We start from the raw sequence: 15,396 nt of genomic DNA on the forward strand, positions 1-15,396 counted from the left end.
TGATGGCACCCCACTTCATGGGTGCCATCTCTCTCCCGTGAGTTGTATGACTACTCCCTGCGCCTACCCCTGTGCCTTTTACAGGTGAGGAAACTGAGGCCAGGAGGGAGGCACTAACTTACCAGGGTCCTGCAGCAGGAAGTAGAGCCAGAATGAAGCCAAGTCTGACTCCAGAGTCCTCTCTCTGAGCCTGGAAGCTCCCCCACCAACCTCCCCCAAACCTCCCCCTAGCCCTGCCACCAGCTGCGAGGTCACATTGCCCCTTACCTCTGCCCAACACCAGCTTAGAAACACTCGCCACTGCCAGGCCAGCGGTTGTGGCTTGGCCGCCAGCCTGCTGCCTCCCAGTGTGGCTCCCTGCCTCCCCATCTCAGGGCTCTCCTCCCACGCCTGCAGAGACTTCTGGGGCCGCCGGAAACTGGGTAAGGGGAGGCAGGGCACAAGAGGGCTGTGGGCCAAATGCCAGGTCTCTAGACTCTCCTGACAAGGATGGGCGTGGGAGGGGAACATTCCAGCTACACGTGATTGGTAGGTCCAGTGCCAAATGAAAAGGTGTAGCCCCTTGTTAATTTAAAAAAAAAAAAAAGTGTCAAGTGGAAACTGCAGAACATTAAGCTAAGGCTGGTGCCCGAGGTAACTGCACAGGTCACCCATCAATCAACTGGCTGAGCCCTGGAGCTGCAAGCTAGAACCCAAGGGCTCCAACCCAGCTGAGACCTTGGGGTCCTGGCCCACCATTAGTCTCCTGGTCTCCAGAAATGGGGAAAAGGGAAGAAGTTAGGAAGAAGGGAGGGGGAGTGAAGCCCGCTTTCCAACCACCAGGTGCAGGGGCCCCAGACACTCAGCTGCAGCTCTCAGACCTGGGATTGCATCCTGGCTCAACCCGGTGGCTTCGTGTCATCTGTGCACTGGGTTAACTCTAACCCCACCCCAGGGTGGCTGCACACCATCCATCCCCTGTTCCATGGTGGGTCTGCTTTTCCACTTTACCGGTGACTGAACTGCTACTCAGAGAAGGAAAGCCCCTGGCCTGCCCCCCACTTTCCTTTCTGGCAGTGTAACGAACTCCAGAGTTAACTGGGAATTGAACTGGCCAGGCCCTTGGAATCTGACCCTGAACCAGGAAGGGAACGTGACGTGGGGGAATTCCCTCCCACCCTGACTCCTCTCCCAGTGCAGGGTGGGAATCCCATGGAAGCCTCTGATCTGGGGCATTTCCTGGGCTATGTGCTGCCATGGGGCCACACACTCTGAGTTGGCGGGGAAGAAGATAGGCTCTCGAGGAAGAAACAGGCAGGCAGACTGGACGGCCAGAAGGCCAGCTGGCTGGAGGTCTCCCCTCAAGGCAATAGGTCATGGGATTACGGTGAGCAGAGAAGCTCCAGTCCCCACCCTCAGACACATGACAATAGCCAGGACAAGCTTCCAGAAAATACATTTACCCGTAAACTCCAGAGGTGGCCCTGGCAGTCACAGTTCAAAGGCCCCCCCGTCACCCAACGAACCCCAAGCTCTAGGCTGCCCCGCTGAGGGCAACCAGCCTGGGAAGTGTGGCACCAAAGGCAGGTGGAGAGGGAGTGTAGAGAGGAAGGACCAGGGCTGGTGCTCGGTTGAAATTCATAGTGTTGGTGACTGGGGGCCACCAGCCCCCAGGGCAAAGGCCACTGGACAGACTCAGAGGTGGGAAGAGCTTAAAAACGAAGACTCAGATTACTCAGGGAGCAGGGGTGGGGAGGAGGCTGCAAAGGTCACCAGAGGCCTCCTCCTCTCTCCCCAAGTCTAGAAGCCCGAGATGGCTCCAAGTGTCCCCAGGGGTATGGCTGGAAGGGAACTCAGGTCCGCTCGGCACGTGGCAGAAGGCAGGATCCATAAATTAAGTGTTTTTGGCGGAGTGTGGCTGCAACAGAGGCCTGGTGATGGCGCTGTGGCGATGGGGCCACTGCGTCCTCCAGGATGGGTGGGCAAAGACGATGGGCCTCTTCTTGGCCCAGCGAGAGAACACGGCCTTCTCGGTGATGAAGCGGTGGGCGCTGCGGGGCGCCCGCTCATGCGCCAGGTACATTTGACACTCGTCCAGCCGGCCCTTCTCGAAGTAGTGGTAAGGCACCGAGGGGTGATGCTCCTCCCTGCAGGTGGGGAAGAGGGACAGATGTGAGGCACCCCAACTGGCCCGCCTCCCGCCAGACCCTGCCACCTGCCAGGACCAACCCTCACCCAGTCCTACGGACCACAGAGTCCCACAGGCCTGGTCCCAAGGGAGGCCAAGACAGATAAAGGAGGAACAGGGCAGCCCCCGAGGATTCTAAAGGCAGAGGGTTCAAGCTCTGGCTGTACCTCTTCCGAGCGAGCTGGGTGACTCTAGGCCAAGACAAACACCCTGAGCCTCAATAACCCATCTGTAAAACGGGGATGGTGACATTTACCTTCTTGGCTGAACGTGAAAGTGAAGTGGCTCAGTCGTGTCTCTTTGTGACCCCATGGACTGTAGCCTACCAGGCTCCTCCATCCATGGAATTTTCCAGGCAAGAGTACTGGAGTGGGTTGCCATTTCCTTCTCCAGGGGATCTTCCTGACCCAGTGATCAAACCTGGGTCATCCCACATTGCAGGCAGATGCTTTACCGTCTGAGCCACCAGGGAAGCTAAAACCACAGGTCAAAAAATGCAAAGTGCCTGGTGCCAGGCTCATGGTTGAGAGACCCCTGGTTCCCCGCAGCATGTAACTGCCAGGCCTGCACACCCACCTACTCACAGGCAGTCTAACCAGGCATCCTGGTAGAGAGCAGCTACTTTCATCTTGCCCACGTGCTCAGCAAAGAAGTTCCCCCAAAAAACAGAGGGTGAAAACATGGGGGCCCTTCAGTTCAGTGATGGGAGCTATGACAGTGTTGAACTAGAACAACATCACAGGTTAAAGCTTAGGCATAACAGCTGATCACAGACACGCACAGCAGCCCTGAGGCTGGGGTGAGGACTTCAGTAGATCATTCTCTCGCTAAACCTTTCCACAAGCATCTGAGGACAGTGTGGTCATTTGCTCTCTTTGACCTGACAAAATGGTTGCCCTGGGAGGTGGCAGCCAGGCCCAAGGCCACTTGGGCAGAGCGGAGGTTGAGATCCAGCCTGTTTTACAGGTTGGGCTCCTTCCCACCGGATACCACGACCAAGGGCTGTCTGTGCCTTGGCTACTCACGCGGAAGCCCACACACCCTCAGCGTAAGGCCCAAACATGGTGTCCCTCCCCGCCGCCTGGCTCCTGGCTGGCCTGACCTGCAGTAGCTGTCGCTGACCATCCCGTAGACCACGATCTCCTCACACAGCTCCAGGGCGAGAATCATAGTGAACCAGCCGGTGCTGAGGAAGGACCCGGACTGCCTCCTGGCCGGGGGAGGGACGCACAGTCAGCTGGCCATGTCCACTACCTCAACTTGGAAGGAAGGTGGCCCCAGCCTCAGCTGGCTCACCACACAGCACTGGTTCCCCTCCCAGTCAAGGGCTTCTCACTTCGACCCCCACAGAGAGGCTCTGGGGGACACTGGGGAGCCGGAAGGTCCGGCCCAAGGCCAGCAGTGGGCAAGAGGTAGGTGTGAGTGCCAGCCCAGGTCTGTTCATGTTCTGCCCGTCCACACAGGACTTGAGCAAACCACGCCCCCAACAATGATGATCCATCAGCCCTGGTCACACCCTCTCCGCATCTCAGGACCAAGCTTGCAGAGACAGCAGAAAGCAGCAAACACAGCCAAGTGGGAAAGAGGGTTGTCTAGAGTCAAGCAGTTTTCAACCTGAACACTGAATCTGCTCCGGGGCATCCGATTTGCTTATGAACCTCTCTGAGCCTCATTGACCCATGGGTGACATGGGGATAACTCTAGGTGGTGATGGAAAGGGAACACTGTCAGCCCAGCTCCTCCCTCAAGGCCCAACCCCCAACTCAGAGCATGGGACCGTGGAGCTGGACCTGGCCTTGCCTCTCTCAAAAGCACCAGTACTGGTTACTTTCCCAGCCGATGGCCATTCATCTCGGGCTCTACTGAAGGACTGTGGGGTGGTTCAGCCATTCAAACCTAACACCTCCCAAGCCCTGAGCTGGCCATGAAGCAGCCCCACCCAGCGCTAACATTCTCAAGGAAGGGGGCAGCTGGAAGAGACCTGCTGGGAAGACAAGGAAACAAAAGAATGGGATGAAGGATGCCAGGTAGGAGGTGTTTCTTCAGACGGGGCCAAGGAGAAACTCCATCCGTATTGAACACAAGGGAGGATCTGGGGGGAGGAATGGCACGTGCAAAGGCCTGCAGGTGAGAGCAGTGTGGATGTCCACGGCCAGTGCGGCTGGAGCAGGGTAAGCGACGGACGATGAGGTCACAGGAGCAGGCAGGGGCAGACCATGCAAGGGCACAAAGGCCCGGGGAGGGGAGGAGGTGGGAGTCTGGACTTTATTTTCCATGTGATGTGAAGCTGCTGTAGGGTGAGGCCAGGTGACTAGTGGGATGAACTCACTGGGGCACTTAGAGATCAGACTGCAGGGGCTGCTGCAAGTGCAGGGGAGTGTGGGGACTTCCCTGTGGTCCAGTGGCTAAGACTGCGCTCTCAGTGCAGAGGGCCCGGGTTCGATCCCTGGTCAGGAAACTAGATCCCACATTCTGCAGCTAAGAGTTTGCATGTCACAACTATAGATCTGGCATGCCACAACAAAGATCCCGTGTGCTGCAACTAAGACCAGGCACAGTCAAATAAATAAAAAGATTAAAATATTACCAAAAAAAAAAAAAACAGAGAAGGATGGTGGCTTAGGTCAAGGAGGTACCTGTGGGCAAGGAAGGAGATTCAAGAGCCCATCCTATGTGGCAGGTGATGAAACAAGGGGAGTCGAGGGCAAAGTGAAGTGTTTGACTAAAAAACTGGAGGCTGGTGGGTGTATTTTCTGAGCTGGGGAGGTGGGGGAGAAGCCAGTGTGCAGAGGAGGAAGCCATAAGAGTTCAAGTGCTCTTTGGGGCGTTGGATAAAATGAGATCTTGAAGGCAAGAGTACTTAGCTCAGTACCTGGTGCACAAAAAGGGCTGTTAGAACTGGCACTGTTACTTTCATTTTCTGGAAGGGACATCAGAAGCCAATTCAGGTCTCAGAGCATCCCCTCCAAAGAGAAGAGCTCCCTGCCATGGCCCCACACTGCTCACCACCACCACCACCAACCCCCACCCCGCCCCACCACAGTGTATACTGGTGAGGCCAAACGCCCTTCACCGCCATGTGGAACATCTATACGGTCATTCAATGATGACAGTCTCTCTGATTCCTGTCCCCATCAGAGGGCAGGATGACACCTGCCTCTATCACAGCTGAGCCCCAGTGCCAGACAGAGCAGACCCTCAATGGACCAGAGGCTCCTGGAGAAGGCAGGCCCCCAGCTGCCAGGGAGATACCCAGCAGGCTAGCCCCCCGGCTCACGCTCACCGGTTCTTGCCAGTCTCATCCTGAAAGACCTGGTCGCAGTAGGCCATCATGCGCTCAGTGAATGTGTACACCTGCAGGCCGGGGTACATCCTGGTGAGCTGCAGCAGTGCACGATAGGTGCGGCCACCCAGCGCCCGGTCCATGTGCTTCCCCTGGCCCCACACCACATAGAGTGTGTCCCGGGCCTGCTGGAAATAGTGGGAGTAGTTTCGCAGCAGCAGAGGCACGCTTGTGTGAGAGATGACCCGCAGGGTGCTCCGCTGGCCCACGTCTGCCTCGAAGCCCATGGTGGGCGCCTGGTTCATGCGCAGTACACACTCGGCGCCGTCAATCTCGGCACCCAGGCCCGAGCCCAGCATCTGGCCTGAGCTGGACACCACGGCGCAGCTGCGGCACGGCTCTCGGACCAGAGGCTGCAGGGGGAGGTAGAGAGAAAGAAAGGAAGTCCTGGGCACGTAGCTTCCACCCTGCCTTCTCCACCCAGGAATACCCCTGACCACCTGTATCAGCTCCAAGGACTTCATCAACCCCTTCTGCAGATGAGGAAACAGAGGCTAGGCAGTTGGAATGACTTTCTAAAGGTCATACCAGTGACAAGTGGCAGAGCTGAGATTCTATGCTCAAGGGCCCTGCTGCCTCATCAGCCACATTTCTGGCCCTGGTTTCTGTTGCTAAGGCCCTAAGAGGCCCTACATTGCACTTTCTTGTTAGGGTAATATAAGTCAATATTTATAAAGCATTTAGAGCAGTTCCTGGCACAGACTAGGAGTCAGTTATATGTTTGTTAGGTAAATATGAACCTCAGCTCTTCAGAATTACTTTTAAGTCACTTCCTCCTTTGCCCAAGTCCCATTTTCCTTGTCCCAGTTTATAAATAAAAGCCCATGACAACATTGGGAGCCTCTGGTTCTGAGCCTGAACCCTGGCTCTGCCCCATCCTAGTTATGTGTGCTTAACGAAAGTTACTTTGTCTCTCTGAGCCTCAACTTCCTCATCTATAAAAAGGGGATGAAAATAGCATCTACTTGATCAGGTTTTAAGGATTCAATTAAAAATGCCTAGAGAGTGATCAGCACAGACTGAGGGCACTACCCCACCTCATCATCTCGTAAGAGGCAGGAGCCTCTGCAAACTGTCACTGGAGGTCAGGGCTCCCAGAGAGACTTGCTGCCTACCCCAGACCTCCATGCCCTCTTTGGTAACACAGGTTTATGGAGGCCTGTAAAGGATATGGGAACATTCAATCTAGTCGATAAAAGACACACAGTTGTAGCCCACTCAGGGATAGTTTACGTCTGACACAGTGTTGATTTAAGGACTCGTAGCCCCATTTTCCATGCCCTGGCAATAAAGAACAAAACTTCCTTACTCTGCCCTCAGTTTGAGCCTGAGCTGACAACTGTGGTCTGTTCAGATCCAAGGTCACCATCAGCCCCAGAAGGCGTTCTGCTTGTCCTGTTCTGCAGGATCTTTAAGACAATGAATCCTTTACAGAAATCAGCCCTTTTGACACTCTAAGATTTTCTGCTCTGTTAACAAACTCAGGGGATCTGGCCATCCTGGGGCCACGTCCTCATGAGCTCTGAGCATCTGAAATGAACACTAGCTGAGACCACGGAAGCTGGGACAGCATCTACCCAGCCCACCTCGCCACTTGTCCCTCTTGGTCAAACCTGGTGGCACTTGAGTTCGTCCCTCTCAACTCAGCTGTTTTTGCATCTTGATCAAAGATTTATACAGCACTCATTCTAAACACTGTCCATGAATCACGCAGTTGGACCCGCAGAGCAACCCTACTGAGGTAGGAACCACAATGATTGCCTTTTACAGATGAGGCAACTGTGACTCAGAGGGATGAAGACCTGAAATAGATCTCCAACGCAAGGTCCCTGAGCCCTCCTCCCTCTGACCAACACTCGGAGAGCTGGCAGACTCCGAGCTCGGACCTTCCTGCACCGGGTGTCGTTGGGAGATGCCTTTGAGAAACCTACCAGCTGGGGCTGCTGAAATCAGGGTGAGCGGTGTAAAGTGTTCTGAACCTCGCCTGGCAAAGCAAGCATGGGGAGGTGCATGCCATGGGGCAGGGGCCTCAGCTGTCTTGTCACCCCTGGGCTCCACTGTCCCTGTCTCCTATAGAGGGACAGCTCTGGGGCAGACCTGTATCCCCAGCAGGTATCAGCACAAGGCAGAGCACATCTAAGGTACCAAATACACACTTGCTAAACAGATGGGTTGTGCGTGGACAGTTATTAATAACTCTAAAGCTGCATGTACCACCATGATGTGATGCTGTCTGGTTCCCAGGCTGGACCAGGAGTTCCAGGTGGCCACCCTGCCTAACTAATCTTTTTTATCCCCAGTACCCAGCTGAGAGCAGTCAGGCAATGTTCACTGAATTAAAAAAAAAAAAGACATTTAGGAATACCCTGGTGGTCCAGTAGTTAGGACTCAGCACTTTCACTGCTGTGGCCTGGATTCAAGCCCTAATCGGGGAATTAAGATCCGGCAAGCCATGCAGTGCAGCCACAGTTGGAAAAAAAAAAAAAAATTTCCTCCTAGAATTTGAAGCTCAGAGAGGTAAAGGGACTGGTCAGCTTGAGCAGAGGAGCCAAGTCCAGGATCCAGGCTGGCCTGACATGAGCCCAGTTCTCACAGTCCCCGGAGAGCCAGGGAGAACCCTGGCAACCTTGGCTGGGCCTACCCCCCCACCCCCCAACATGCTGCCCAGCAAACTCACCTTCCCATCTGGCACGCTACTGTAGCCACTGAAGTGCAGAGGCCCCGGCACGGTGGGCCTGGACTTGATAGAGAGGTGGGGGTCCAGGCAGGAGGCCGAGCAGAAGGGCAGGCAGGCCCAGTAGCACAGCAGGATGTAGACAGCTGAGAAGCCGACAGAGCAGAGGACGATGAGCAGGAGCCGACGCTGGGGGAAGACAGCGGTCACGGGGTGTGAGTTGGGTGGGGGGCGGTGTTGCTGGAGCTCCTAGAAGCTGCCGCTGGGATCCCCAGCCTCATGGGTCCAAATCCCAGCTCAGTAGTTCCCAGAACATCAGCAGAGGCCACAGTCTCTGTTAGCCAGGCCTGCCTCTGGGCTGTCAGGTTCAGAGCCCATGCATGACTGAGATAAGCCCTATTATCCCAATATTCTAGATAAGGAAACCAATTTGGGATGAAAATGGGTAGGTAACTCAAGGCCACACAATAAGAAAGCAGCAGGGTGGGGTCTCCAAATCAAAAACCGTCCTCTTAACCAGAAAGCTGAGATGCCCTGTGCAGCCCTGGGTATAACTGTCTATGTCTCTGGGCCTGCTTCCTCTATGAAACTGATACTACCCACAGTGGGAACTCACTCTGAGGACAGCGACCAAAGGGCTACCATAAAGTGCTATGCACATGAGGACAGGCATGGCCCAGCAGGAGGGCCACCAGTTCCCTTCAGACCCCGGCTTCAGGCTGTCCCACACACCCAGAGCCGTCCCCTCCCCCAGCTGATGACCATGACCTGGGTCAGCAGACCCTATGAGTAAAGAGACAGTAGAAGGGGATATAGGGAAGCGTCACTCAGCAATCGGTTTCAAGAACTGAGAGCTGGAGCCTTGAGGCTCCCTCCTCCAGAAACCACGTCCCCAGAGGCCACGTGAACCAGGAAGCCCTCCTGGACCCCTGCCCGGCTGGCGGATGTAGTGAATACCTCCACCGAGCCTTCAAGGAGGGGCTGCCTGGTGGGGGGACGCAACCCTGGCCTGCCATTGTGTGCTGGGCCACCCTGGTCACCATCTGTGTCTCTCTGGGCTCTAACCAGTTTCCCAGCCTGCCTAAGCACGAAGGTCCCTCGGCCTCAGGAACCAGCTGGCAGCTGGCTGGGGCTTTCTGAAAATCAGAGGTGAAAAAGTAGCCCCCACCAGTCCCCTCCTTGGGCATATCCTGTCAGAGGCCCTCCCTTTTCTGCCCACAAGCCACTTCAGCTCCTAAAAATAAATCTCTGTGAGACCAGCTGTGCGGAGGAGGGGGTTCAGCCCCTGAGGCCTCAAGCTGTGCTTGGCACCTGGTTCCCTGCCTGCAGGGACCCAGAGACCTTGATTCAGGCAGCCACGGCTGACTTAACAACATTCAAGGCTCTTGCCAGTGGCTCCTGAATAAACTCAAGACTCTGCTAAACTGAACTTTCACAACATACCCTGCTCCCAGGGAGATGCCTCACCTGGGTGACCCCTGGATGCTCACAGGAGGCAGTACTATTATCTCCATTATACATAGAAGAGGAGCAAAATACTAAAACCAGAGAGGGAATGCCACTTGCCTGGGTCCACATAGCCTGCCAGATCAGGGCTGGACTTTGAGGCTGTTCTGCTTCAGCTCAGAGGCAGTGGAATCAGAAGTGACAGTCAGCCCTGGGGTAGGGAGTTGGGGGGTGGGGGGGAGAAGCTACTGGGCCGGAAGCCACCTCCCCTGTGAGCCTTCCTCCTTCTGCCACTTACCGGAGCCTTCATGCTGTCACTGCCGCTCAGTAGCCAGTGGCTGCTGCCTCCCGGGATCAGGCTGGGAAGGGACGGGAGCCAAGGACCTGCCAAGACCCACACTCAGAGCTGGGTCCCACGCCTCCGAGGAAACTGCCCAGGGATACTGAGGCAGGGGAGGGTACAGGCCTGGGTCAGGGCAGACGGCTTCTGGGAATCACACTCCCTCAAGTCCCCAAACACGAGGCAAGCACCGTCTCCATCCTAAAGGAGCTGTAATCTCTTCCTAAAGGAACTGAAACCTCCCGCCAACCCAGTCCCCATTGCACAGATGGGGAAGGAGAGGTAGACAAGAGAAGCCCAGGGCTCAAGGCCACCCCATCCATTCTGGGTCAGATAAGCAGCAGGAGCCTGGAGCCTAGACTCCCATCTCCGCCTAACTCACTAACAGAGAGGCCTGGGGCTGGACGGGACAAGGGCTCTCCACCCCACTGCCAGATCCCACCGACCCCTCACCCGCTCGGGCGCTAACCTGGAGGGCAGGCGGGGATGCGCCGGCTGCTCCCCCTCCGTTGCTCGGAGCTCCATGGCCCGCGGGCGGGACGGACGGGGCAGGAAGCCTGAGCCCCGGGGCTGAGGCGTCGCCGTCCCCGTCGCCTCAGCTTCTGGAGGCTGGAAACTCATTGTGCGCCGCCGCCGGCGGGGGCGGGGTTTGCTAGGACGGGGAGGAGGAGAAGGCTCCGGGGGCGGGGCTGGGGGCGGGGCGGGGCGGGACCTACGAGCGCGCCTCGGGTGGGGCGTGCACGGTGGGCGGGGGAGTGGGCGGGGGCGGCGGGGCCGCAGGGTCTGGGCCGGGCCTCAGCAGCTAAGGGCGGAGTCTCAGCTCCGGCATCTCTTCTCTTCCGCCTTTCAACGCATCTCCGAAGCTCCTGCGGGTGGTGGGGTGCGGGGGTGGACGGCCCCCCAGAGGAAAGACCTAGAGGGTGCCTTGTGTGCCTTGTCGCTCTCTTGTGGTCCGGACTGGAATTTCTCCATTTCCGAAGTTTGGGGGTGGGGAGCTTCAGGGATAATCAAGTGGGGTTTTAGGCTCAGGCAGCTCCAGATTTCAAGCTTGGTAGGGTTGCCGGATGTCGCCAAGTAAAATACCGGATGCCCACTTATATTGGAATTTCAGAAAAGAAAGAAAGATAGCGCTAAGTCGCGTCCGACTCTTGCAACCGTGTGGACTGTAGCCCGCCAGGCTCCTCTGTTCATGGGATTCTCCAGGCAAGAATACTGGAGTGGGTTGCCATTTCTTTCTCCAGAGGATCTTTCCGACCCAGGTATCGAACCCAGGTCTCCAGCAGTGCACCCAGATTCTTCACCGGTTGAACTACGCAGGAAAGCAGCCACTAATTATGTTAGAAATCTGAAAGTCCAGTGTAACTGTGTGTGTTAGTCGCTCAGTCATGTCCGACTCTTTCTGGCATCCTTACCTGGACTACCTCAGATGAGCCTCAGTTTTTCTCCTCTGTGGAGGGGGGTTGATGATAGAACCTACCTCAAAGTGGGGGCATCTTGTGGCAGAAGCAGGATTTGAACTGGGCAGTCACTGCAAAGCCAGGGCTCTGACCACCTACTTTCAACTCCCAAATGCCCCTGTTTTGTTGCAGGGTCCAGCGGTAAGACCAGGCTAGAATCACAGGACTGGGGATATACAAAACATAACCAGTATTCAATTCATGAGTCACTTGGTTTATTGTACACAATTAGCAGGCAAAGAGTTGGACTATAAAGAGGGCTGACCACTGAAGAATTGATGCTTTCCAACTGTGGTACTAGAGAAGGCTCTTAAGAGTCCCTTGGACTGCAAAAAGATCAAACCAGTCAATCTTAAAGGAAATCAACCCTGAATATTCATTGGAAGGACTGATGCAGAAGCTAAAGCTCCAGTACTTTGGCCACCTGATGTGAAGAGCTGACTCACTGGAAAAGACCATGATGCTGGGATCAAATTGCCAACATCCGCTGGATCATCAAAAAAGCAAGAGAGTTCCAGAAAAACATCTATCTCTGCTTTATTGACTATGCCAAAGCCTTTGACTGTGTGGATCACAATAAACTGTGGAAAATTCTTCAAGAGATGGGAATACCAGACCACCTAACCTGCCTCTTGATAAATCTATATGCAGGTCAGGAAGCAACAGTTAGAACTGGACATGGAACAACAGATTGGTTCCAAATAGGAAAAGGAGTACATCAAGGCTGTATATTGTCACCCTGGTTATTTAACTTCTATGCAGAGAACATCATGAGAAACGCTGGGCTGGAAGAATCACAAGCTGGAATCAAGATTGCCGGGAGAAATATCATTAACCTCACATATGCAGATGACACCACCCTTATGGCAGAAAGTGAAGAGGAACTAAAAAGCCTCTTGATGAAAGTGAAAGAGGAGAGTGAAAAAGTTGGCTTGAAGCTCAACATTCAGAAAATGAAGATCATGGCATCTGGTCCCATCACTTCATGGGAAATAGATGGGGAAACAGTGTCAGACTTTATTTTGGGGGGCTCCAAAATCACTGCAGATGGGGATTGCAGGCATGAAATTAAAAGATGCTTACTCCTTGGAAGGAGAGTTATGACCAACCTAGATAGCATATTCAAAAGCAGAGACATTACTTTGCTGACTAAGGTCCGTCTAGTCAAGGCTATGGTTTTTCCTGTAGTCATGTATGGATGTGAGAGTTGGACTGTGAAGAAAGCTGAGTGCCTAAGAATTGATGCTTTTGAACTGTGGTGTTGGAGAAGACTCTTGAGAGTCCCTTGGACTGCAAGGAGATCCAACCAGTCCATTCTAAAGGAGATCAGTCCTGAATGTTCTTTGGAAGGAATGATGCTAAAGCTGAAACTCCAGTACTTTGGCCACCTCATACGAAGAGTTGACTCATTGGAAAAGACCTTGATGCTGGGAGGGATTGGGGGCAGGAGGAGAAGGGGACAACAGAGGATGAGATGGCTGGATGGCATCACCGACTTGATGGATGTGAATTTGAGTGAACTCCGGGAGTTGGTGATGGACAGGGAGGCCTGGCGTGCTGTGATTCATGGGGTCGCAAAGAGTCGGACATGACTGAGCGACTGAACTGAACTGAACTGAATGATGAAAGATTGAAGGCAGGAGGAGAAGGGGAATGACAGAGGAGATGGTTGGATGGCATCACCAGCTCAATGGAAATGAGTTTGAGCAAACTCCAGGAGATGGTGAAGGGCAGGGAAGCCTGGTGTGCTGCAGTCCATGGGGTCACAAAGAGTAGGAAACAACTTACTGACTGAACAACGACAAAAGCAGGTAACACAGGTTAGTTAACATAGGGAACATAGAAAGGGGGGTAACAGACTAGTCCAAGGAGAAGACTGGGAAGATCCTATCTCAGCACCAGTGAGCAGCAGGTTTTGGCCCAGCTGAACCAGTCTCATGACAGACATGATAGGAAGTCACCTTCTGCTCCAACAGAGCATCCATCTGGAACAGCAGCGGGGAGTCCTCCAGCAAAGAGCCTTCAAGTCGCTTAGTACTGTGGTCTCATTTTAAGGGATCTGCCTATAGGGGGTAACAGTTATGCCCCCAAGGAGTCTTAGTCTCTATCAGTCTCGGTGCCAGTAGAGTCTTTCTGAGGAACCAAACAAATCCCTTATCTAAAGCAGTACTTTTTTTTTTTTTGGCCACACTATATGGTATGCAGGATCTTAGTTCCCCCACCAGGGATCAAACCTGCATCCTCTGCAGGGAAAGCATAGCATCTTAACTGCTGGACCTCCAAGGAAGTCCCTAAAGCAACAATGTTAATTTATCACACTCAGACACTCACAGTCCTGTAATGGACAGTTCACAACAACTAATATGGAAGTTCACATTGGCCACTGTGATTCCATCTTGAATTACTAAGTTTAAATCCTATGAGCATCAGGCAAGATGAGGAGGAAACATAGTAACAAAAGAAGTCACACTGTAAAAGCCTGGGCTCCTGCTCTGGTCCTATTTCAAACTCTATTTTCCTTTTTTCTAAGAGGTTCTGTACCGGGGACCAGCCCCGGTTGGATCCAGGGTATCCGAAGCGTGGACGGCGCAGGCGAGAGAGATATATAGATATAGTGAGAGATAAGGAAAGAATTTGTAGTTAAGAGAATAGAGGAGAGAAAAGAGGCTGATATTCCTTGGTTTACGCAGAAAGCCAGTAAAGCCTCAGACAAGAGACTTGCTCTGTTCACGCAGGCCGCAGGTGCCCTCTCAAATAGCGGAAGGTGCCCCACCTTGGGCACCTTCTCGAGTGGGTCTTAGAAGCCCAGGTAGGAAAGTGAACTCAGAGGGCCCCTGCATTCCAGGGAATTAGCCTGAAAAAGAGAGAAAGAGACAAAGAAAGTACGACTTGGGGAGGCCAAGCTTGTGCAAGACCCGTAACTTTATTTTCAAAAGGAGCTTATATACCCTAAGTTTTACATAATGGAAGATGCAGAGTCATGCAGGGGCAGCAGTCCTGACCCTTATCGATACCAGGCTTTCTTTCTGCATACCTTTCCATATGCAAAAGGTCTCAGGTGATTTACATTATCTTCTGGCCAAGAGGCCTGTTAACATTTTATGGCTCTTTTCCTTGATAAATGTTAATCAACCAGAAAACTCATTTTCCCTTGAAGTGTTTTTTGTTTAATCTGCATCACCCTCAAAGTACTAAATAAAGTTACATTCCTGTAGAACAAAGGTGCAGTGGGTTATAACAAAGAAAGTACTTAACTCAAAGATCTAATGTTGCTAATGCCAGGGCTACTAGCTGTTTTTTCTATATACCAACTATATCAACAAATAAAAGATATGAAAACTTGGCAGCAAGTATTGGCTCAACAATGAAACCCTTAACCAGTTCTATTCTAATGACTTTTAACTCCTTGAAAGGCTCTACATTCCTAGAATGTTTTAAGCTTCCTGTGCCTCTCACGGTTGGGAGGGTGTAAACAATCACATTTGTAGTTGAAAAAGTCCAGATAAACCTGTCAGCAAGTTATAAAGCTATCAGAGGGGTTTGAATTGAAACACTCCAATTACACCCAGGAGACTTAATAACTAGAGCTCTAAGTTAATTTTCTTCAGAAAAAGGTGGTCGGGGACAGCCCCCTGTTTATGTCAGAGGAGGTGGTGAAAGTCATAAAATAGTAAGACAGACAGACTCGGATTTTGGGGGTAGATGCTCTAGCAGTTCCAGGGGATCCCTCGAGTCCTGGTCCGCCTTGCCCATCAGGTCTCTCCGCATGACCTTGTCGTGGGTGGGATCTCCCGTGCTGGCTCCCAGCAGTTCTGATGTGGATGCAATAGCAAGGTATCTGTGTTGGGTACCTGCACCCAGTTCAGCAACTTTCCAGGGCTATCCACTCCATGTGCGTGCATGCTAAGTCACTTCAGTCATGTCTGATTCTTTGCGACCCCAGTAACTGTAGCCCACCAGGCTCCTCTG

The 15,396-nt window shown here is 53.4% G+C and overlaps 1 protein-coding gene across 7 annotated transcripts; it reads right to left on the minus strand.

Annotated features, from left to right (window-relative positions):
- Positions 1-1,423: 1,423 nt before the first annotated feature.
- Positions 1,424-10,612, minus strand: ST6GALNAC4 (ST6 N-acetylgalactosaminide alpha-2,6-sialyltransferase 4). 7 transcript variants are annotated; one of them, XM_040225212.1, is made up of 7 exons: positions 10,440-10,583; positions 9,929-10,014; positions 8,188-8,373; positions 5,451-5,863; positions 3,270-3,377; positions 2,335-2,431; positions 1,607-2,126 (listed from the first exon to the last, which is right to left on the minus strand). In XM_040225212.1, exons 2-6 carry the CDS (start codon positions 9,938-9,940, stop codon positions 2,359-2,361), a joined length of 792 nt encoding a protein of 263 aa, XP_040081146.1. In that variant the 5' UTR covers positions 9,941-10,014; positions 10,440-10,583; the 3' UTR covers positions 1,607-2,126; positions 2,335-2,358. The 7 variants fall into 7 exon arrangements, with proteins under 7 accessions (XP_040081140.1, XP_040081142.1, XP_040081146.1 ...); XM_040225207.1 differs by lacking the exon at positions 2,335-2,431 and having other exon boundaries at positions 10,440-10,612; XM_040225210.1 differs by lacking the exons at positions 9,929-10,014; positions 10,440-10,583 and adding an exon at positions 8,801-8,923.
- Between the last annotated feature and the right edge of the window lie 4,784 nt (positions 10,613-15,396).

Source organism: Oryx dammah, unplaced genomic scaffold (genome assembly GCF_014754425.2).
Source record: "Oryx dammah isolate SB20612 unplaced genomic scaffold, SCBI_Odam_1.1 HiC_scaffold_25, whole genome shotgun sequence".
Lineage (NCBI taxonomy): Eukaryota > Metazoa > Chordata > Mammalia > Artiodactyla > Bovidae > Oryx > Oryx dammah.

Bases quoted from the DNA above. Each gene is read 5' to 3' on its own strand.
- ST6GALNAC4 (XM_040225206.1), bottom strand. From the start codon at position 8,857: ATGCCTGTCCTCATGTGCATAGCACTTTATGGTAGCCCTTTGGTCGCT. The intron at 8,374-8,800 runs GTGAGTTCCCAC...GTCTTCCCCCAG, and splicing joins CTTTGGTCGCTGTCCTCAGA to CGTCGGCTCCTGCTCATCGT. The intron at 2,127-3,269 runs GTCAGGCCAGCC...CCCCACCTGCAG, and splicing joins GTCAGCGACAGCTACTGCAG to GGAGGAGCATCACCCCTCGG.